This window comes from Aphelocoma coerulescens, chromosome 1A (assembly GCF_041296385.1).
Source record: "Aphelocoma coerulescens isolate FSJ_1873_10779 chromosome 1A, UR_Acoe_1.0, whole genome shotgun sequence".
Lineage (NCBI taxonomy): Eukaryota > Metazoa > Chordata > Aves > Passeriformes > Corvidae > Aphelocoma > Aphelocoma coerulescens.
In genome coordinates, this window is record NC_091014.1 from 44,430,179 (window position 1) to 44,453,395 (window position 23,217).

At 36.6% G+C, this 23,217-nt stretch overlaps 2 protein-coding genes across 6 annotated transcripts in view; both read right to left on the reverse strand.

Moving 5' to 3' along the window:
* POC1B (POC1 centriolar protein B) overlaps positions 1-23,217 on the reverse strand; it is a 50,704-nt gene that overhangs the window by 26,745 nt on the left and 742 nt on the right. For 4 of the 5 annotated variants that reach the window (XM_068999946.1, XM_068999945.1, XM_068999948.1 and 1 more), the window contains 7 exons: positions 14,663-14,834; positions 13,710-13,889; positions 12,344-12,451; positions 11,351-11,466; positions 10,841-10,974; positions 10,026-10,094; positions 5,710-5,862 (listed from right to left, as the gene is read on the reverse strand). In XM_068999946.1, coding sequence (XP_068856047.1) covers positions 5,710-5,862; positions 10,026-10,094; positions 10,841-10,974; positions 11,351-11,466; positions 12,344-12,451; positions 13,710-13,889; positions 14,663-14,808 — 906 coding nt within the window. In that variant the 5' untranslated portion in view covers positions 14,809-14,834. Of the gene's footprint in view, positions 1-4,859; positions 4,918-5,709; positions 5,863-10,025; positions 10,095-10,840; positions 10,975-11,350; positions 11,467-12,343; positions 12,452-13,709; positions 13,890-14,662; positions 14,835-23,217 lie in introns of those variants that run through there. The other variant, XM_068999951.1, reaches the window with a different exon arrangement.
* Positions 18,417-23,045, reverse strand: GALNT4 (polypeptide N-acetylgalactosaminyltransferase 4). The gene has a single exon (XM_068999943.1). It carries the CDS (start codon positions 23,021-23,023, stop codon positions 21,272-21,274), a length of 1,752 nt encoding a protein of 583 aa, XP_068856044.1. The 5' UTR covers positions 23,024-23,045; the 3' UTR covers positions 18,417-21,271.

Consider the following 23,217-nt stretch of genomic DNA (forward strand, 5'->3'; position numbering starts at 1 on the left):
GCAGAAATTTAGGTTAAAATTAATAGAAGCAGAATCTTCATCAGTAAATACAAGTGGAAGAAGATGACCAAAGTTTACTAGCAAGCTAGAAAGTAAAGAAACATTTAAAAACATTACCTGATTATTCAAAGTGAAAGTGATTCTCACACTTTGCAGCACTTACAAATCAGAGATGACAAACCTTCCTTAAGGGGAGATCTTAACACTGATTTTAAGCTTGTTCAGTTCTCTGACTAGCAGTGCTTAGCTCTTTCTTTTATTCAGTTTCAATAAGCCATTCTTCATATATGATCTCTTTTTTTCTGTCTTCAGATTAGAGGTGCATCAATCAAGAATGAGCAGGGACACAGGGACAATCAAGAAAACCCATTCTGCTACACAGTCATCACAGCTGAACACTTACAATTCTCCCTCATTTGTAGATATTAGGATCAAGTCTTGCTTTCTTCCAGTTTTGTCAAATAGACTTGGAGAAAAGAAAGGGAGAGAGGACAACCAAAGCCAGGTAACACAGCCTAGGTAATAACCTTCTGTTTAGCTGAAAATTCTACCATTTTAACTGGACTTCTCCTTTAGCATCTTCCCTGCAAACAATTAATCAAAATCTCCTCTGAATACAGAGGAGATTTTCTTCTTCACTGCTATGTTGAGGAAGAGAGGAACTGCAAATTTTACTGTTTCGCCTCGATATACATCTTGTCTATTGAGATTAAACAGGCAACTGTCCCAAAGAGCTTACATTTGTTCAGTGCCCAGCATAACCAGGGTCAGTTGCTTCTGACATTGTCAGCCCTACAAGAAACACAATCAATGCATTTTCCAAGTGCCAATCATACTATGGGCAGGTGAGACTAAAGTCATTTTCTGACATGAATCATTTGGGCACTGAAGAGAGGACAATGCACCCGCAGGAGTCTGCAGAAGAGGAACAGTAGGTGCCTACTACCTATCAATACTCTAATGTGGAGGAACTACTGTAGTATTATTACTAATAGCTCTTGAAACATCTTTGAGATAACATCTCTTTGTTATATACATCAGAGATATTGCAGAATGAGTCAAATTCTTGATACAGGTTGGTAAATAAATACATGGTATTATTAAGTTTAAAAAATGTGCTCTTTTTGTGGAAGTGTCACATCCTGGAGCTATAATGGAAGTTCCTCTGTCTATACTTCTGCTAGCTCCTTTTTCAGAGGAGATAAGGGGAGGATGAGGAGAACTGTAAACACTGACTAGGAGTGAAGGAACTGCCATAAGCCATACTAAAAAAAATTAAATATAAAATTATTAAGCAAGTAGTCAGAAATAGCATCTAAAAAGTGTCTAAAGAAATGCACAAAAATATAAAGGCTGTATCTAAGTCCTCCATACAAATATTAGTGTTTAGTATTGCACTAAAAATGAATGACATAATGGAATGAAGCTAAATGTAAAAGTTTCAAATTACTTGACATTTCCTGACAAGGTGATGTAGTTAGCTGTAAAATAATCTTACCATGGTAAGTCCTAAAGGTAAGTCTTTGAGAAGACTTAACTTTAAGAAACAAGACAGAAAAACCAGAACATGAAAAAGCAAGGTAAGCAGTACTGTCACGTACTACAGGTTTTCAAAAACACTCTTTCAAAGCCTTGCTTTAATTACCTGGTAAACTGATACATAAGTATTTTCATTATCATCTTCTAATACAATAATACAATTATAACATTTTGATCCGTAGTACAACAAAATATATTTGAAGGGAAGGTTTGTACAGAATCTTTCATGAATTAGAAAAATTAAGTTAATAAAATTAAAAGAGACCGTTTTAAATGACTCACACAAAGTATTTCCTAGCAAAGTGATGTAGCTACTTGTGAAATAGCCTCTCCAAACATAGCAAGAGAAAATTAGCTTTCCATTTGATTAAATGCTCTTCTTTGCTCTAGACTGGGGCCCTCAAGCCAAGCAAGCCATATATTCTTTTTTCTACTGCCACCTAGTGTAATCTAAATTTCCTTCATCTAAGAAAATATTTACAACTGAAATTACACTGAAAATTTTAAGATGAAATTAAATCAACAGAAGCTATTTGTTCACAAGATACAAACTCTGTGCACCTTAATATGCTCAAACCTCAAAGCTATGTTTTGAAAGAAACTTATTCCTAATCTTCCATTTATTTTAAAGAAGTCTCTAGCATATGAAAAGGTCAATTGTGTACAAACATGGTAAATTCAGAAATACAGCTCTCATCAAGTGGAATGCATTTTTTATTATATTTCACTAAAACTGCATAACTGATTAAACATACTGTTTTCAAATAACTCCACAAGGTCCTTATTTCAAACAGTGACAACAACTAGGATTTATCTCAGTTAAATTTAGACATACTGCTAGACACCTGTATTTGAGCTGGTAATCACCCAAGATTACCTCTGTGATCAACAGAAAAAAGTAGGTGTCTTTAGATAACAAATCATTTACTTACATTTCCAAGTTGTCTGAAAAATTGCAATGATTACAAGCATTAAATCTCTACTTACTGGAATATTCAATAATCACATTGATCAGTGCAGTTGAAGAACAGTTGTAAAGATTTATAAGTCAAGAACATGAAATTCAACACTGCATTAAAATTCAGGCTACTGCTGGGCTGAGGAGGAGACACAACTAATAATTTTCTTGTAAAAGTTGATTATGTCTCAAAAAATAGGTCGGTAGAGAGAAAAAAAATAGCTAAGATATCTGAAATGTATAGCTTTGAAGAGTGAATAACTAAAAGTTATGAGAAAAGGCAAAATACAGTCAAGCTCCCTCTTTCTGTCACTATCCTGAAGGGAAAACAGCAGGTGACACCTGCAATTCTTAATGCCCTTATGCAAGCTGCTTTATTCAAAGCAGCATTTCTAACAGGTGATGTGTGAAAATACTGCAATTGTGCCTCTGATCCCAGATGAATAAGTTCTAAGCCAGCTCAATTTCTGTGTATACTATTTCCCCAGAATCAAGTTCTGGAATTGCAGGGACTTTGCCATACTGAGACAAGCAGGGATAGAGAAGCAATAGCTAACCAAATGCAGTAAAAAAAAAAAAAAAAAAAAAAAAAAAAAAAAAGGAGAGGTGTGAAACATTAAGAATTTTAAAAAATAGGGAGATAATTACTTTCCTGTTGAGTTCTGCCTGCACATCTGTTGAACTTTTTGTGTACTATCACCTTTGATTTTATCCTAAGGCAATCCATCTTCATTCCTGTTACAGAGGTGACTAAACCAGCTAAGCATAACTGAAGGCAATGTATTACAACACAGCTCAAGAATTTAGATGACATTGTAGTGGCTTGTAGCAAACCTCCAGCAGTCACTAACACTTTTAAAAATCCCATATCTGAACTGCCTCCTCTGTGTGCCTGTAACTCTTGCATGTTACCAAGTCTCTTAGAATAGTGTTACTTCTGTTTAGTTAAGATCAATCACCTTACCCTGTTCACATAGAAATATGAAGAGAAAGGAAGACAATAACGAGAAAGGAAGCGGTTCTGCTTATTATCTGAGGTGTAGATGAGATATTAGGAAAATATTACAACCACTGTGCTGTAGTGGAATAGATCACACAGAGAGATAGGGGAATCTCCATCCTTCTTCAAGGTACCCTAACCAGACACAGCTGAACTGATGCACCACTGATGAGAAGAATAGATGACCTCCAAAAGCTCCTCTGACATGCCTGCAATTCTATTCCTCCTTTCCCTTATATATAGAAACATGATGAGCCATTGAAAGATGAGGGTGGGATTGCAGTGGAACAGCCTAATGCTAGAATTCTCTCTATTGCCTCTGGCTTAGAAAGAGGTTACAGCAACTCTGTTCTTAAAATCCTGAAATCAGGCCAGTAAATATACCACAAAGAGTCCAAAACTTTGCTGTGAGAAAGCCATAGAGCCCTTTCACTACTATGGAGCAGCTAACCCAGGAGCCTATAAGCTGCTACAAATACTGCAGCCATGAATAAATGTAGACGTTTGGCTAAATGAAATCTGTCAAAGCTAACTATTAAATAATTTCTTGACATTCAACTATTGATTTACTTGATGAGCCCTTTCAGTATTGATAACGAGGTGCTTCCTAGCCTTAGTTTATCTTTAGCCTGAACTCATTAATGCTTTTCCAGAGCTTCTCATTGCTCTGGACCAGGAAAAAAATAAAATGCTGAAAAATTGCTTTAGAGTATATTCCCATCTTTGCTGGGCATGTAAGCAGCAGAGGGGTCTGGAAATGTTGACCTGAAAAGCAAGCAATGGAACCCTACAGCTATAAGCTACCATGTTTGTTTAGCACATGTTATAACTTGCAATTTGAATGGTCTTGAAGCAAAATGTTGCTGCAGCAAGAGTGGCTTAAATTTGCTGGCAAATGCTGTGATTGCGTTTGTTCTGGCACTGACCAACTACACTGAAGGCTAGTAAACAAGTTCATTCATTTATGTTATAACAAGTATGAAATTCCAGTAGGGAAGTTTATTTATTAACCTTGTCATAGATGCAGTCATCCTGTTCTGACCAAAATGCTAAGCATTAGAAAGCTGCACATCCAACTTTACAATAGAACCAGGCACAAAAGAAGTCTTACTCATGGATTTTATCAGCGTTCCCTGCCTCCAGCAAATGTTTTCAATTTTTATACTACTCATGTTACATATATTCATGTTGCATATATTCATATTGCATACACACCCATCCACCAAAAAAAAAAGCTCAAAATCCACAAAAGTCAATGTTTTAAAACTGAGCAGGAAACAAATGCCATGGCAGCAGTATCTATGTTTTCTATGGACACACCCAGGCAGTGGTGCATTTCTATAGTACTCTGATAGCATATATCAGTAATCAGAATGTTCCCAGATTTATCTCAGATATAGTTCTTCAACACTAGAGGAATCTGGAGAATATCAAAAAAGAGAAAAAAATATAGGTAATCACCATGCAGAAGCTAGCCAGCTCTATCACAAACCGCCACAGATAAAGAGTAAACAATGGCCTCATCGACGACATAGCACTGTTTACCTACTGAGCATAACTTTCAGACAACTTGACAAATACAGGATTTTTCTTAATACTGACACAGAACATTTGACATTGTCCTTTGGTTCCCTAATTTCTGACACTTTCAAGGGATGCCAATAGATAGTTTGACAGTAAAGAAGTTCAAGAATGAAATACCAAGAAATCAGACTACATAGTGACATAAAACACGCTGCTAGCCTAGAAAGTCTTCCTAAACTTTTAGATAGATATCAAGATCTCCTCACAATACCTAAAGGTCTTGGAAAGAGGGACAGCTTGTGACAACCAAGTATTAAACTTTCAGTAATAATACCACTTTGTACTGCTTATAATGAAGTCTTTTGATTAGTATTCTAAAGCTCATTGAAGATTCAGATGCCTTCCGCAACACTTGCAGCATTATTTCAGAGACCAGATTATCACCTATGTTTTGCTTGAATCAGATGTAGAGTACAGACATACAAGAGGCATGAAAGTAATTTCAGCATAAACCTGCCAGCACCAGCTTACCTAGTAACTCTAAGTGTGGATTCATAAATTATGGTTGCTTTCTTATATATAACAATAAAAAGCTCTCTGGTATACATAAAACATATCTAACTATAAATGCCAGACAGTGTTCACAGAAGCTTCTTGTTTCCTGTATTAGACAATTTATTGCACTCACCTCAACTGACTCAAGTTTTCCATCATGGAGATGAGGTGACCTTGGGTAAATATCAAGCAGATGAGGAGGATCATCAATATGTGTTCTTCTAAAATTGTGTTTGAGAACTTCTTTATAATCCAAAGTATCGAAGTTGGTTTTCCATAGTAATACCTGTAAGAAATCCTCACCTCAGTAACTACTTGAAGGCTATTCAGTGCTCAAAACATAACTATTCAGTAAAGTCTGTTATTACTAGTAGATCATCATTACGAGACTGCAGTGATGCCTTAGTCTCATCTCTACTGCAACACAGACACTTCCCCAGAGTATTTGTACTTCAAATCTAAAAGATGTAGTTCAATCTATTAAAAAAATAACCTCTACAATACGTCTACAATCATAAAACAAAGCAAACTCCTGTCCCACTGAACTGTCCCAAGTTACTTTTCTGCCAGATCAAGGGATCATATACTGTTAAGTTCCTGCCCCCTAGAAAGGCTTGCAGGTCTAACAAGAAAATTTGAAGAAATAAGAGAAATGAGAGAGTTCCACAGAACTCTAAAACACCATCCAGTTCCAGTGTTTTAGCAACAGGAATCTCTTTTCAGAACTTTGTCCAATTATATTCTAGGTAGAAACAATATACAACAGTCACACTAATGCAGAAGGTCATAGGATGTAGAGGTAGTCCAAAGGTATTCAACCCAGTCTTATGAATATTCCGGGAAATGAAATTATAACACACAATGTTGCTCTCTCCTGTCACAAAATAATTGCATATTTAATTTAATTAAGTTTACACAATCTGTGGAGAAGAGAAGAGAAGAGAAGAGAAGAGAAGAGAAGAGAAGAGAAGAGAAGAGAAGAGAAGAGAAGAGAAGAGAAGAGAAGAGAAGAGAAGAGAAGAGAAGAGAGAAGAGAAGAGAAGAGAAGAGAAGTTTGAGACACTTGGAAGTTACCAAAAGTCCGATGTTGCTATCTACAGCTGCTAGCTAAATTAAAGAAAACAAAGAGGGGACCACAATCTGACTTAAAATTACTTCCCTGTCCAGGCAATAATATTTGTGACGGACATTAAAAGTATTTTTTATATATTAATAATTATTAATCAACACAAATCATAGATTTGTTCACAGAAATTTCAAGTGCACTAAATCATATTTTTAATATATTTCTGAAGAGTTGCATTGCTACAAGTTCATTTCAGGTTCAACATCTTTCATGACTCCCTTGAGTCAAAGACCCTGAATATGCACTGGGAGACAGTGCACCAATAAAGGTGAACCCAAACTAACTCAGACATTAGTAACAGTAAAAGAGGATGCACAGATCTCAGTCAAACTACTAAACCTTCCTTAAAACCTGCCACTTGCAGGACTGCTAGGTGATAGATTAGTTGATTCACAGCAGCTCCTACTTTCTCTCCTTCCTCAGCTGTGTAGGTTCTACTACTTCCATCACTCAGTCCAGAATAAAGTTACTCACATTTTTTTAGTAGTTTCCCCTCATTTTTTTTCAGGCTAATTTTCTGCTAGTTTAGTACTTTGAAGTGTTTCAGCACCAAGTGTAAACAACAGTATAGGCAGGAGGCAGGCTCACCTTTCAAAAGAGGTGAGCTTTTGAGTTGCTCAAGCTATAAATATATTTAATTTTGTTCTAAAGTGAAGGGCCATGTTCCTGCAGCTTCATCATTATGGATAAAAAAAATTAGTAAGAGTAAAACCAGAATGGAAACATGCATATATGCCTTGAGTATCTCAACTGCAATGCAAAAGTGTAGATGCAAATATGCACAAGCCTAGAAAAAAGGATATTTCATAAAGAAGTAGTTCCCTTCACATCAAGGCCTTCATCAGACACAATGAGTTGTCTCTTCTATATAGTAACTGAATTAACAGCACAGGCTACTAGTTTCCAAACGAATAGGTATAATTTTCCTTTCACATAAAAGGTCTTATGTTTTCCATGGCAGAAGGTTAATGAAATAAATTACCACATGCACATATAGCAAAAAATGTGAGGAACATGAACTTCAGAACACTACATACTGAGATTTTTTTTTGTTTGAGGAAAGAAGCAAATAGAAAGAAACAAAAGTAGCCAGTGTTTGTTTCAAATATTTAATGCGCTTCTGAACAAAGCTGTCAGCTGGTTCTGCACCAACCAGAAACTTAATACAAGAAGCAGATACTGGTTTTCCTTCTTTGATGGGAAGGTACAGAAGGATCTCTTGTTTGAAAATGTAACAGTCTTGAAATAATATGTGCATGAAAGAAGGAGTCTTCCATAAACTTAGAATGTATCAGCTGCCTCCAACTCATGCTGTCAACAGACAATATATTTTGGATACTGCATGAGGGATAGAAGATGATACTTTTATGGCCAGCCTCTGCCCATAAACATGACATGGGTGATCTGCCAGCAGAACTTTTCCTACAAATACACACTACAATTACAGTAAATCAACAATCACAGTGAGTTGATAAGAAATCCCACAACCATCCTCCTGGCACACCTGAAAGAAGGTTGTGGACAGGTCAGCAAAACAGGATATTTCAGAAGTACATGTCTGTATGCACCAACAGAAAATGGACACTGAAAAATAAAGTTCTTATGTTTACTACAGATGAAGATATACACCTTGGTAGTTATCCAACAGTGGTTAGCACTGCACATTTTGAAACTTAGGAAAGTAAAAGTTGCAGCAAAATAAGTACTCCTCTCCCACCAAAACTTTGATAAAGCAAAGAGAAAAACTTCAACAAACACAGGAAGGCCCATTTTTAAGGTAACTTAAACAGTTACGAGACCTGCTATGACTACTTTTTAAATTCAACATTTAACTAAGAAAGTGCTTCCTGATGAAACTGCATCTTCCCTCTCATGTATTCAGCATGAACCCACTATATCAAACTGCTGAGGAACACGAGACATAGATTTTACCTACTTTCTCCATGCTCTCATGCCCCAACAGCTCTACAACATTAAATCAGGGCAGGAAAAAGGCAATGACATGACTGCGCTGAACACACATGTCATTCAGGAGGCCCCAAATTCAAAGGAACTTTGAAGTAAGACAGGCATTCAAGTGGGAGGCTGTGTTAGGCTTAATTCAGTAGGTCCTTGCCCCCATCAGAGCTTCTCAGACTAATCTTGTGTCGTGTGACCTAGTTAATATACACACTTCAGTTCCTCTCAAGAATAATATACCAACACTCATAAAACTCAAAATAAAATAGTCATGGAAGGTAAGGCCAACAGTTCAGAATTACTTAGGGACCTAAGTTGCATTTCGGAACTTAAAATCTTATTTAAAACTTTAGTATGGAAAATAAAAGATCATACTAGTGGGTCAAGAAATAAATATCGTTCCCCCTTTCTTGGTTGGTTTTTGTGGGTTTTTTCCCTGCTTGTAAAATTACTATTGGATGTTTGATAACAGTCTTGGCAGTGCTTCTTACCTAACACTGTGATAGAAAGTAATTTTTTTTTTTATTATTTCCCAAGACCATCTCTTCTACCAGCTGAAATTTATTTCAAACTCCACAAAACAGAATATAACCATATAAATATAAATAGAATATAATGCCTTATGGTAAACTCAAAAGATCTGAATTTCTACACCACAGCTTTTTATATCCACATTGAGCTAATTTTAGCTTTTTGTAACAGGAAACAATGAAAAAGACAACTAATATTGAGGAACATTTCAGACTGAAAATTTAAACCTTGCACTATAAAAGTTCTTTCTTTTCAGAAAATTTAAAGAAATGATTCCAAGCTTGATAGTATTTTTTCTTAATTATGAGATTTATTACAGTAGATGGAGATTAATTATAAGAATTACTGTTAAACCTTTTTTTTAATGTTCAAATGATTCTTCCGTTTATAAAATCCAGTACTTTACTATTTCACCAAAGTAAATTAGTAAAGGCAACACAAAAGTTTTTTTCCCAATTCCAGCCATCATTTTCCCAGTAATACACCTTAATTTCTACAGTTACAGAGTAAGGACTTTAAAAGAAGTGAAAACCTAACAAAGCAGCTGAACCTTAATTTCAATTGCAACACAACAACTTCATTGACACTGAATTGCAACACTTTAAATATTTTAAGTTAAAAATCATTCCTTTATTTTAATATGTAAAATAGAAGTGGCTAGTATTGTGGTCTCCTCATCGTAGCATCCAATGGAAAGTCTATATAACACGCTAGTAGACAGAATGCATGTGAGCATGTGAGTAATTAGCATGTTACAGTGACATACTATATTTAACTCCCATCCACTGTAACAAACACTAAGACATTTAATTTAAAGAGATAATACCACAAACCTGAGCATCTGCTCCACCTGAAGCAAATTTTTCACCACCTTTTGAAAAAGCCACACAAAGTACAGGTCCCTGGAAAAAAAAATAGCATACAGTAAAGTTAGGCTATTACTGTAAGCAGGGCATTTTAGTGCAAAGAGAAAAACACTGATGCCATTACCAAATATAATAGATTTTTCAATTTTAATAAAATAAGTAACAATTTTACTACAGTGGAATTTCAGCAAAACTTGATTGAAGAGTTAATACTGCACATTTTCATATAATGCTGCATTACAATTACAACAATCTATACTAGGAAAATAGGGGTATTATCCTTAGATTTTATACTTAGTTCTACAATGAAAGATTACAAAATATATATTACATTACTCAAGGCAATATGTTTGAATGATTTATTATCAAAAATAGGGTTTGTTTGGCATTAACAGCAAAAAGAGGAAATGTCTGCCATGTTTCACAAAAGTTATCTTCTGTAAGCTTCCCCCTCCTTAGAAGACACTGCTTTTCAATAGACAAAAACACTAAAGTGCCAAATAACATGATCTGGAAAATCAAGTGAATTATTAATGAATTCAGAACATGAGCTATTACTTAACATCAAGCATGTAACATTGACAGCTAAAAAGCATGGTTACAGGTAAAACTGATGAATTTCCTTAACCACTTGTGACAAGGTGCATTAATACACCACCTTGCTGTCCACTAAATTTTATCTGCAAGTTGCAAGATAAAAGACAATGGCATACATGTTACTTTCCCTTTGTAAAGATAACAACCTAATAAGATCTCCATTTAAAGAGGATTATTGTGTATACCTGGTGTCCATGAAGAGTGTAAATAAGTCTTTCTCCTAAGAGGTCCAGAATCTTAAGGGTACCGTCAGAAGAAGCAGTGATGAGGTAGTTATCAGAAGGATGGAATGATATACAATTAACCCCTGCTCTGTGAACTAATTTACAGAAGACAATATTCAAAGACTGTAGATATCTACTAAGAGGAAATGTGCACTTTATTTCTTTGCTCTTTTCTACTTCCCAAAGAACTACTTCATTTAAGGGAAAAACAACCAAAGTTCTGGGGCATAAAAGACTCTCCAAAGTATTTGCTTAGTTCTGTTCTAAAACTTAAGAGAAGCAGAGAAATAAAAAGGATTCAGATTGGATTTTTAGGGTTGCTAGACTACAAAAAGATACTTAAAACATGTCAATATGACTTGTTTGTCCACTTTCCCCAGTAAGGAATGAAATAACATACTCTTAATAAATCACATTTAATTGTAAAGAGTCCCATTATAAAGAAAATAAAACAAACTACATTTTTTTTACCTCTGAAATGCTGCAGTAGCTTGTTCGTTCGAATATCCCATAGTTTCACTGTGTGATTGGAACCTGCAGAAGCTATACATGTTCCACTTCGGTTGAAAGCCACAAAATTTGCATATCTAAATATAATTAATGAAAACTGATTTATAATATGTTTCCACAGAAATATTTAGGTGTGTGTATATATGTAAAGCCCACAATACTAACACTGAGCTGCCACAAACTTGTGTGGAATCCGCATGTATGGAAACTCAAATAAGGCATTTCAAGTAACTGAAATAAGCATAAGAAAACAAGATGTGCATGATAAATCATAACCTCACTTTTGTTGAAAATACAGTATAATTGATCCAAGTCAAACCTTCATAGTTTGTGCTAGAGTACAAAGTTCCTAGAAGATAGTGCTACAAAGAGTTTGTAAGCAACAAGTAAAATAATTTTGTCTAAGAACCAAGTCTCTAGCTATAACAACATTTGGGACTCAAAAAAGGATGAAGGCAGCCATGAAATCAGCAAAGCACATATGCAAAATAAATACTCCACTGACTTGTTAACTAAAACTCTGAATCCAAGACATTTAAGAAAACTGCATATAAATAAAAGCAAATGTTTTTTAAACTTAAATAAGGCAGACCACTGAAGGTAACAAAACATTGTTTTAATCAACAAGTGGAAAAGCCTTGAAGCTTTCTTCTTGCTGAAGCATTCAATATGAAATAGTATTATCAAAATTGAGGAAAAACATGGAAACATTCCAAAATCTAAGAATAATCTCACTTCTGTTTGGATTATCTCTTGATTGCTGGAAAACATCTGGATAAGTGCAGACAGTTAACCTCTTTAGAAAAACATTATACGAATTATTTTACTTGACATGGGTGGTAGAATTTTGATGTTTTCAGATTTAACACAATAGGTGTTAATACCACAGAACATTAAATTAATGTAAATAAAATTACTCTATTACATTTCTCCTTTTTTTCTAGTAAAACTTACCCTTCATAATCTGAGAAGCTATTAACACAAGTTTTACTTCTTGTATCCCAGATGTTAACGGAGTTGTCCTCACCACAAGATACTATTATTCTTCCATCAGGCGAAAATCTGGAACACACAAGTGTATACATTACCAAAAAACTGATACTGCCTAGATTAGCATTAGAGACATAAGTAGCAAAACACCAGAACCAAGAGAGCCTGTTTGAAATAAGGATGTATAACATTTAAAGGACATTTGAACTTCTAGTATTTCTCAAGGAGTAATAAAATTGAAAAGAAAAGCTTCTCCCCCTATTCCACTCTGCCTCATTTCACAATACACTAAAATTAAAAATCAAGCAAGAGAAAGAGAGGGAGTTGGGAGGGAAGGTATCAGCAACCTAAGGATGACAGGTATTACAGAAAACTGTAGGTAAAAAGACAGAGGACACAGTAGAATCTTGTGCTCAATCTTAACCTATATTTATGTTCTCTGAGTTCTCTCTAGACTTACAAATAGTGGGCAAAGCACTCACAATTATTCCTAGACTAGCAGACTAGGTTTTTAAACAAGAAAAATGACTTGTCCATAGCTTCCTTGAGCATTAGTATTTCACTTCTTGAGCAACTGCACAACATTAGAAAACTGTTTAAGAACTTTCACATGGGATTTCCTAGAACTTTTTCTTTTCAACAATTAGATACTTTGAAACTTTGTAGGGCTCTGCACTTCACCAGCGTGAAATTTCTTTCTCAAGAGGTTTATATCAGGCCTCTCTTAGCTGCAGATTTTCCATTAATGTGGAGGAAAGGAAAAACTAAAAAAAAAAAAAAATTGGCAAACAATCTTTTCTTGTCTTTGAAGAGCTGTCCTGTCTTTAAAGAGCATGAATCCTAACTTGCAGTCCAAAGGCCACTTATTTTACCTTTTCCAATTGTGTAAGCTTAACTCATCTGGATTCATAACCATTCTTTTATGCCACCACTATTCCAAGAACAGTTGAGAAAACCCCTACAACGCATGATACCTCTGGAAAAATGCTAGGAAATAAGTTAATACAAAAAAATAACCAAACAAAACTGAGGAAAGACAGGATACTGACTGAAAATAAATACAGAAGAAGCCATTTGTCCTTTAATGTAACAGAATGAACACACAGCAACTGATTCAATATGTACACATATTACCACAAAGCAAGCTTTCATACTTCAGCTAGGAGATATATACAAAACTTGTGTGTGTAAGATTCATTTAATAAAATTTAATTATTGCTGAGAGATCATAATTTGTCATTCACAGGCTTTTCTCTCTTAGTTCTACCCTGAGATATAAAAATTCCCTTTGTTAAGAATTCTACTTTACCAAGAGAATAAAAACACTTACTTGGCACAGCGAACCCAGCGAGTGTGTTTGAACAGGGTAAACAAAAGGCGCTGATAGCAAACACTCCATATTTTTATTGACTTGTCATTGGATGCTGAAACTATAGAGTAGCCATCATGGGAAAAGCTCACACTCCGAACAGATGCTGTATGACCTTTCAGTACTGATGATTCTCCGTGACTAAGGGGGGTAAAGAAAATGAAACAAAACCTCAAATATCAAGTCATAAATCACAATTATATTAGACGCAAAGAGTTTAAATCCATAAAACTCAATGTTAGCATATTTAGAATCTTACCCAGACGAAAAAGCAGCATAATAGAGGCCAAATCGTAATCTTACCATTACTTTTTTTACTTACTTAAATATTATTAGAATAACACTTCTCAAGTTGTGTTTAACATGACCAGCTTTAGAGAATAGTGCAATTAAGTAGCAGCATTGGCCTTTAGGCCCATTAGCACCAGTATTTGAAAGAGAACTTATTTTTTTAAAATAGTAATCTATAGAATGCTTGAAAGTTCAAGTAATATCAGTCTAAGATCACTTTGAATAACTATAATCGCTACTACTCAAGAACAGTCTAATAAGGCAAGTCGATTAAAAATTTTTTTTCCCAAAAAACTATTTTTTGTTTGCATCATCACTTGTCTCCCCCAAATGAAGTGCAGCCATGCAGTACTTACTAAAATATAAGCCAGAGAAATATTACGAAGCATAGTTGTACACACATGAAATTGACCTCTGATTTGTTCTGTTTTTCTTTTGAAACTACAGAATATTCAGAAAAGAACAAAGTAATACAGCAAAGAACTGTGTTGCTTGTGCTCCCCAATCTCTGTTTCTGTCAAAGCCCAGGCATGTAGGAAGGAAAAAGAAATTTGAGTAAAGCCTCCAATATTCACATTGCACAATTACAAAACACGTATCCAGCATTGGCCAGTTATACTCACATGCAAGGAATCCATAGCCTGACCGTGTGATCTTGAGAAGCTGAAGCCAGCACTTGCCCATCTGGTGAGAACTCTACACTGGTCACCGCTTCCGCGTGGCCTGCAAATCTGTAAGCTCTGCACTGATTCTTCAGCTTCCACAACATAAGAAACCTATCCACAGAGCAGGTAGCTGGCAAGAAGTAAAAGATATTAGGAGTCTGCTCACTGTTCTTATGAAAGTCAGAGCTAATGACTACTGATTTGGATTCACAGAGAACTTAATGAGTATTATGGGGAGGGAGGAGTTACTAGGTTTTAATGGATACTCGGCCTGAGCAGAAGCCTGGTAGCAAGTAATGCCAACACCAGGCTTTTGGAGGGATATCACAAGACTGGGAGGAGTAAAGGATAATTCTTAACAGGTAGCTCTCCCACATACTAAGCCAACTGAAGACATAGAGCAAAAATTTCAAAGCCGAACACCAGGCACATCAGTTAAGTATGAATCCAGATTCAGTTTTACCAAATCCTATGAACAATAGACAAATTCTTCAGTAATCTCATTTTGATCTCTGAGATGGAATTTGTTTCAAGCATCAAGTGTTTAACTCTGAAAAAACAAGCCAACTCAAACTCAAGACATGATTTCTAACACTTCAGATATCTACATTTGAGTGAAGATATCGACATAAGATAATTCTGTAATCCTATTTAAGTACTGACTTTATAATACTAACATTTGTCTAGTACAAAAGAGAACATAAAGTTGTCAGTCTGAAAATAGAAAGAGCATGTTGGAGGGTGAGTTTTTTGCAGTCACTTTACAGATGAACTACACTATCTACACTCAAAAAGGCTCTTTTAACAGAGCTTGATCATTTTCAGGGACCTATAAGAAGCAAAGACAATAAGCAGTTGAATTAAACTGGTACATGTGATATTCCTACGTCCCCTATCATCTTCATCTCTGCTAAATGCTAGTATGTAGACATAAATAAAACGAGGTATTCACACTCCCATCTCTCAGTTGTCAAATTCCTAACCCTAGTAGAGAAAAGAAGGGAGAGGAAGAACAGGGGCCTCCTGGAAGTTGGAAGAGTACATGAAGAGAATGGCTTTTCTCTTCCCAGTCTCTTTCAAGCCTCAACATAGCACAAAGAAACTGAGTTTCCTTATTATCACATCAAGGCAAGCCTCAAACAAAATATTAGCATATTAGAATACTAAATATTAACTATTAAATTCCCTTAATTAATTTAATACAAAGATATTATTTTTATTCCCAAAAGACTAGCTTCTGCTAAAAGATGTGAGACCAGAGTATTTCTATGCCCATATTAATAGGTCTATATTCGACAAAGAAATACAGGATATTTTCCCTCCAACTTTTCAAAACCCGGTTTTACAGCAGGCTCTAATTGTACTTGAAAGAATTCTTTTTTCCCTTTGATTCTGAAAAATGTGACTTACAGTGGAATAAAACTAAAAGGAAAAAGTGAAACATAAGCTAAAATATAATTTGAAGGCATCAGGCTGGAAATGTGAAACAGACAAGATTTATGGTTTCTAAAACAAATCATTGACGAACTACCTGTGGTATCTTAAGAACTGCAAGAAGGCTGTGCATTACCAAGCTGCCTTTGCTTTCAGTTCGAAAAACTGAGGGAAATATTCTTTGAAAGATGACAGCACAATACATTCAAAGCCTGGTTTCTTGTAGCTTGCTCTCTCATAGATAGGCTATCCCAAGGTAAATGAGACACAAGCAGTGACCTGAAGTTCTCTGTTCTGTGGGACATCCATGACCATCTTCCTTGTTTTCCCTCTGGACTCCCTGCTGCCTATGCTCCACAGCATCCTCTCTCCATCCTTACGTACGTTTCTCTCTTGAAGCCACCAGCCCATTACCTCGACACACAAAGTCTATTTCCATCTCCAATGCCGCAGTTCCAGCCCAGACAACACCACCCTAGGGGTGATGGAGGGAAGAAGTTCAAAATTTGCACAGGAAAGGGTGAGTAACCGACAGACCTGTTGTAGAAATATTTTCCTAAGGCACACAGGCTGATGTAACTATGTTTGAACAGCATGGGAGAGGCAAACAGAAAAAGAAACTCTAAGCCTAAATTTTGCATCTATATTGAGCTTTGGCCCTTATCCTTTACCATTAATGAGGCTCAGTTAAGCCAAGCTATTCCCTCTTCAAGCAAGCTGAAAACAATTTTGGTGCATTAGGCTAGCACCCAAGCACTTTACTGTAATAGTAACTGCTTTACCTCAGCAAAACACAAGCAGAAAATACAAGAAGCCATAGGGTAACTGTGTTGCCAGAAATACTAATCTTAAAAACAGCTTTGTTCATGACAATGTATTATTATCAAGTAAACTTCACTATTTCTTTTTATTCCATTCTAAGGGCTTTTGCCTACTTTATAACAATGCTGCTTCTTCGGTTTACTCTAGCCCAGTACTTTCAAGGATTACTTCTTAATCCTTTATGCATTTTTATCCCCTCAAGGTCTCTCCATTCAAAAAGAGGGAAGCAAGAACCTTCCAGGGTGGACTACACATGAGATTCCACAGGAATGCAGACCAGACACAGATGATGCATTCTGACAGCACTTACTAAGTATACCAGCACACTACAGTTGGACTTTCAATTACCAGATCACCAGTAAATAGTTCACAACAGATCTCCAACGCTGAAGTATTGGATCAGAAACAAAAAAGGATGTGCCATAGCACAAACAGGCCTGTTGCTCCTCAGAGTATACATGGCATAACCAGAACCATGTTTAGAGGTGAAAAGACAATTTGTCCTTGCTATGAGAACATTTGATCAACTGAAAAATATAACTAAAAATGTAGAAAGCTGAAAATTCAGAGAGCTGACTCCAATACACAACTTACTCCAGTTTATAACCTGAGTGCCTTTTTTTTTTAAACATCAATGCTTCTGTACACACCTACATATAGCAGGTACATCACTGGGTAATTTGCTTCTCTGCTGATGAGTCATTACAGGACTGAACACCAAAGAATAAAGACTTGGTTTTATGCAAAGGCCAAGTTGAGAGATCTACAGCGAAGTGGTGTGTAAACAGATACCTGAGCTTCACATACGCCATGAAAAAGATTTTGTGGTATTTGCAATGAAACAAAGTTCCATTTATGAATTTTGATTATTGATGGTACACATTTTTATATATACACACACAAATATATGAACACAAGTCGCTATAATACGGAATTACCATTTTGCTCTCATTTCCCACAATAACAAAGTGGTGACTAAGAAAGTTGTGCAAAGTTTAGAAGAGACAGAGACAGGCTTTAACAGCATGATGTACATCTCTCAAAATACTGAAGCATCCCCAATATAATTAATCACTCAGTGCAAGAATTACAGGGCAGATGGAATACAGTGCACATGATGGGTGTGTGAATATTCAAACCCTACCACTGTCAACAAACCCCCAAAACAAACCCACCAAAAAGACTTCACAGGAACCCTGCAGCTCTCAATGATAAGGTGCAATGTCACAATACAAACACATTTTGCAATGAATTGCAAGATTTCCTACTTGGAGAAAAATAATTATTAATTGAACCTCTGTCAAGAAAGCCAATCTGGAATTCTAAGCACAATGGATAAAATATGAAGAACTTTTAATAACTCCCATAAGTTCAAGTTCATGGCAGTTTTTGTTGCATTCTCTATGCATGTACACAAGAGGAAAAGAACTGAGAAGAGTCAGCACACTAGCCAACATTTAATTTTCTGGATTTTATTTTTTCAAAAGAAATCCCAAAGCCCTCCACATTTATTCAGTGTTAAGTTTACATTCAATTTCTTTTAAGTCACTTAGAATCAGTAGTTTAAAATATATACAAGTGTTCATCAAATCTTCAAAGTCTAACAGAATAGAAAATCATTCAGTTTCAGATTTTTCAGAAATCTGTACATACCAAAAAATAATTGGATAGGAGTATTGAAATGGCAAGGTGTTGTTTGTTTGCTTTTTCCTTCTTTCTTTCTCTCTCTTTCTCTAGTCCCCTCCATGTTTTTTATTCCCATTGGGAATATTTTTAAATTTTTTTTTTAGGGATAGGTTATTTGGTTTTTTTTGTTCTCCCCAGTTTGTTTATAAATAATTCCAAAAATAGAAAGGGAGGTCATGGGGAGAAGGAAGGGTTCAGATACATACAGAGAGAATAACTTTTCAAACTAAGAGGCAGATTCACTTATAATTATTGCTTACATAGATAAGGAACACTTTAATGTCAGGTTTAACTTGAAGGTATTTCTTTATATGAAAAGCAGTTTTTGCCAAGTGCTAAAAAATTAACTGTATAAAAGTTGCATAGTCTATATTCACACCATTCAATTAATTTCATCTTTAGAAACATGCATTGCACATACCATTTATGATCTGCCATATAGGAGAACCTAGGCCTTTTTCCTGTCATTTCCATTGAATGTAACAGCCTACAGCAAGCTTTTCACAAAAGCACATACTTTATATAATTTATTGCCCCAGTACATAATGACTGGTTGCCCTTTAAAATTTGATAAATGGTTCATAACTTGAAGGTCCACAAAAGAATTCCTGCTGCAAAGTGGAATGGAATTTTTCATTAATGTTTCCCTTACATAGTAAAAAGTTCCCTTTTTTTTTTTAAACAAACAAAAAACCAAAAACAACAAAAAACTACTTAGGGGAAAAAAAGAAGATAAAAAAGGGGAAAAAATCAAATTGCAAGTAACTACCTAAAAATAAATTAAAGACTTAAAAGAACCCATGCCACACAGTGGCAAGCATTTTTCGCGTGATTCAATGCTGCATTCCAAGCTCCAAATTTTCTTCTTCTGTTCATCTTCTATCTTAGCCTGCTTCCACCCAAACCTCTCAAAACTTTCAAGCCACTAAGACTTAGGAATATGTTTTAACTTACTCTTACTTTATTTTTGGCATAACTTCAACTACATCAGGTCTCACATGTCCCTTTTTAGCCCTTCTACCTACTAACACCTGTAGCAAATGAACATCTACTACATTCCTCAAGTATCCAGATTCCTATTGCTCGCTAGCTTAAGTTTCTACCTACCAGCCCCATGTCAAGACTTACTACACTGTGGCTACTGAAGAACATTTATCACTTCAGTGAAAGTAATCAAAAAAGCTGGAATGCCCAAAACATTAAGAAAAAGTGTTCAACTTAAATCATATGAAGCTAAAATACAAACACTAACACAAGATTTTTTTTCAAGTACACAATATATCTATCACATCTACCATCTATAATCACAATCAAAACAGATTAGTGACATGATTCAAGAATCAGTATTCTTCAGACTTCAGCATAACAGAAAAGAGAAAACAGTCTAAATAAGTAATTCTGTGAACCACCTTACCAACAAATCTTGGTTTCCTCCAAGCTGTCCTTTGCCTTTTCAACTCCCCTCATGTCAGGAGCTTCAGCTTCCCAGCCTTACCCCAAGGTCTCCCGTGGTACTGTTTTGACTAGAAAGAGGCAGCTTATGCTGTATTATTTCAAAACTCTACCTAGGGCTGACCCATGCCAGCTGTTGCTAAAACACAAAAAGCAAAATAAAACAGCCCAAATGTTCCTCTGTGTTATCTTCCTCTACCCTGATGACAGACCAAATGAAGAAAACCCACAAGAAACAAACAAAAAAAAACCCAAACATGGTCTAGATTACATAACTTTTGTGTCCCTAGGATGTGCAGCTGAACATGGAAAAGCTTACACAGAGGCAATGTATACATTAAATATACAGCTAAGAAACAGCAGTAACTAATGCAATTTTGCGGTTCCTTTCCTTCTCAATTACCTTTAAACAGAATTCTTACTTGTAGCCATCCCTATTTCTTCCATTTGTGATATCACCAGCATGTCCTTGGTTCCACCGCTACCACACTCTCCTCTAAATGCATGAGAGCTCCTGACTAACCCCCCATGGGGTAAGATTTTTACACTAGTACAACACTGCAAAGCAGTGCCAAAGTCCTTCTAGTTAAATAAACCTCCTGTTCTTCTATATAATATAGTACTCTTAACAGCATGTACATTCCCAGAAAAATGCAGACTATTACAAGGCTTAGATTCAGCTTCCCACATCAATGTCCATTCAATCACATGCTACTGTAGCATTACTTAGGGTTTTAGATACATATTTTATAATGTATCTGCAACATGGGTCAGCTAATACCACTGCAAGAACCTTAACTTCTGTAAGTAAAAATTCTTTGTTTACACGTAACATTGTCTTGTAGGATTATTGCATAATTTTAAGATGAAAAAATCCCTCCTCATTCCACTCAGAAGCCTTTGTTTTATCATAATCAAGACAGAACAAAGTAATAATAGATCAAAATTTTACAAAAATAAAAGGCATTAGATGTTCTAATCCATGTTTTAGAAACCAAACCCCACTATTTACTTTTGCTTTCCATACAGTTCATCACAGTAGACAGTTTCTACACCACTACAGACACATCTGTAAACATTCCAAGGTATTCAATCAAACATTGCTATCTGCTCACACGTGTAAAAAGCTTGAAGATCACACACAGTCCATTCGATTCATACTACCAGCAGTGATTATTTCTCAAATTTCCAAATCTGATTTTTATCTCCAGCATTGCAAGTTCTCATTTGCACATCAGCATGCCCCTCAGTCGTACGATAAGCAGTAAGGCACTTCCCCGAATGAGGATGATAAATAGTCCCATCTTCTTTGAAGTGCCAGATAATAATTTCTGGGATAGGAGATCCATCTTTCGGGCAGCTCCTCATACCTATGAAGTCTTCCTGCTCAGGGACTTCAGCACATAGCTCAGTTACAGAGTTAAATCTAATCTCCTGATTTGACGTATATTCAAAAAATTGGTTGCCTCCCTGACCATGACAGCCAAAGAGAGAAAGGTGAGACCCGGTAGGATTATGTTCTTGCAAGACATAGTCGAGGCACTCTGAAGGTACTCCTGTGCTGCGGATAGCACCGTGCCAGCCAGGACGATCTTCTGGTACATGTAACTCAGCAAATACATTTTTTAAATACCACTGAAAACTCTTGCATTTCAAACGCTCTCTAAGTATCTTTCTTTCAGAAATATCTCCATAGTTTTCTTTCCTTGCTGAAGGATTTCTGTTGTAAAAGTGATCTTTGAACTCATCCATCCACACCTCAGCAGCACGTGCGGTGTTCTGAAGGAAATTTGGTCTAGCATAGGGCGCACGCTTTGGAAACACATGGCCCACGTGGGAGCACGGATGAATTTCCAACATGCCCCCACACTGCCAAACCCTAAATGATAATTCTAAGTTCTCCCCTCCCCAAACATCCATTCCTGTATCATAGGTTCCCAGGTACTCAAAATACTTCTTGCTGACAGCAAACAAGCCACCAGCCATAGTTGGGGATCTAATTGGGTCGGTTTCAGATTTGCGCCTGAGACGTTCGTGTTTAGGCACTGAGTGCCACTGAAATGTCAGCCGCCAGTCAAACCCTCCAATCATGGGCTCTGCCGTTTGCATGTAGTATTCAAATGTTTTCCAGTCAATGGTGTCAATGACGGGACAAACAATAACAGTCTCATTCTCAGCAATCCTCTCGAGCAGCGGTTCCAGCCAGCCAGAAACACACTCACAGTGACAATCTAGGAATGTGAGAACATCACCGGTAGCAAAAGTAGCACCAATCAAGCGTGCACGAACTAATCCTTCTCGTTTGTTGGTTCTTATCAAACGAACTCTTTTCAGACTGCTTATGTATTTTTCGAGTTCAGCCTTCAAATACACTTTATCACTCAGGTCATCCACCAGTATAATTTCTTTCAGAAGCACTGAAGGTGATGTTTCAAGAACACTATGTATCGTCCTTAGCAGTGTTGACCAGGCTTCATTGTAGAAAGCAATTATAACAGATGTCGTGGGCAGTCTTCTGTAGTTGTAAGATTTAGTTTTACAACCACTCAGTCGATTATCTTCGATGTGCCGATGGAGAGAAATTCTATCACTTAAATAAATATTTATTGCATACTTCTCAATCAGCTCTTCTTCCTGTTTCTTTTCCTCAGGACTCAGCTGTGGGCGAGAGGGTTTACCCCATTCTCCTGGGGCATAAGGATCAGGCGGGGGTTTGTCATAAACTGGACGAGCCAAATCTACAGCTTTTTCTGCTCCGTCAGAAAAGCGCCTCTCCCATTTCCCTTTAGTGATGCTCTCGCCGGCGAGGGAGGCACCGAAGGAAGAAACCGACAGCTCGACCACAAAGTAAGCGACCATCAAAAAGCCGAGGAACACGCAGCTTTTGCGGACCCACGTCCATCTTCTCGCCAGACGGATCCTCATCGTGGGTAGTTAAAAGCAGCTCCTAGCAGAGAGGGGCTCCGTGAACTCCAGCCGGCTCTCCCCGCGCCCCCGGGGCGGAGGGAGCTGCAGGCACTCCCAGCCTCGGGCTCGGGCCGCCGGCAGAGTTTGCAGCCAGCCCTCCGTGGCGGGCCCGGTGGATTCCAGGGGGACCGCGGGGCAGCGGGGCGGCAGCG

Coding starts and splice junctions, on each gene's coding strand:
- GALNT4 (XM_068999943.1), bottom strand. CDS start 23,023: ATGAGGATCCGTCTGGCGAGAAGATGGACGTGGGTCCGCAAAAGCTGC.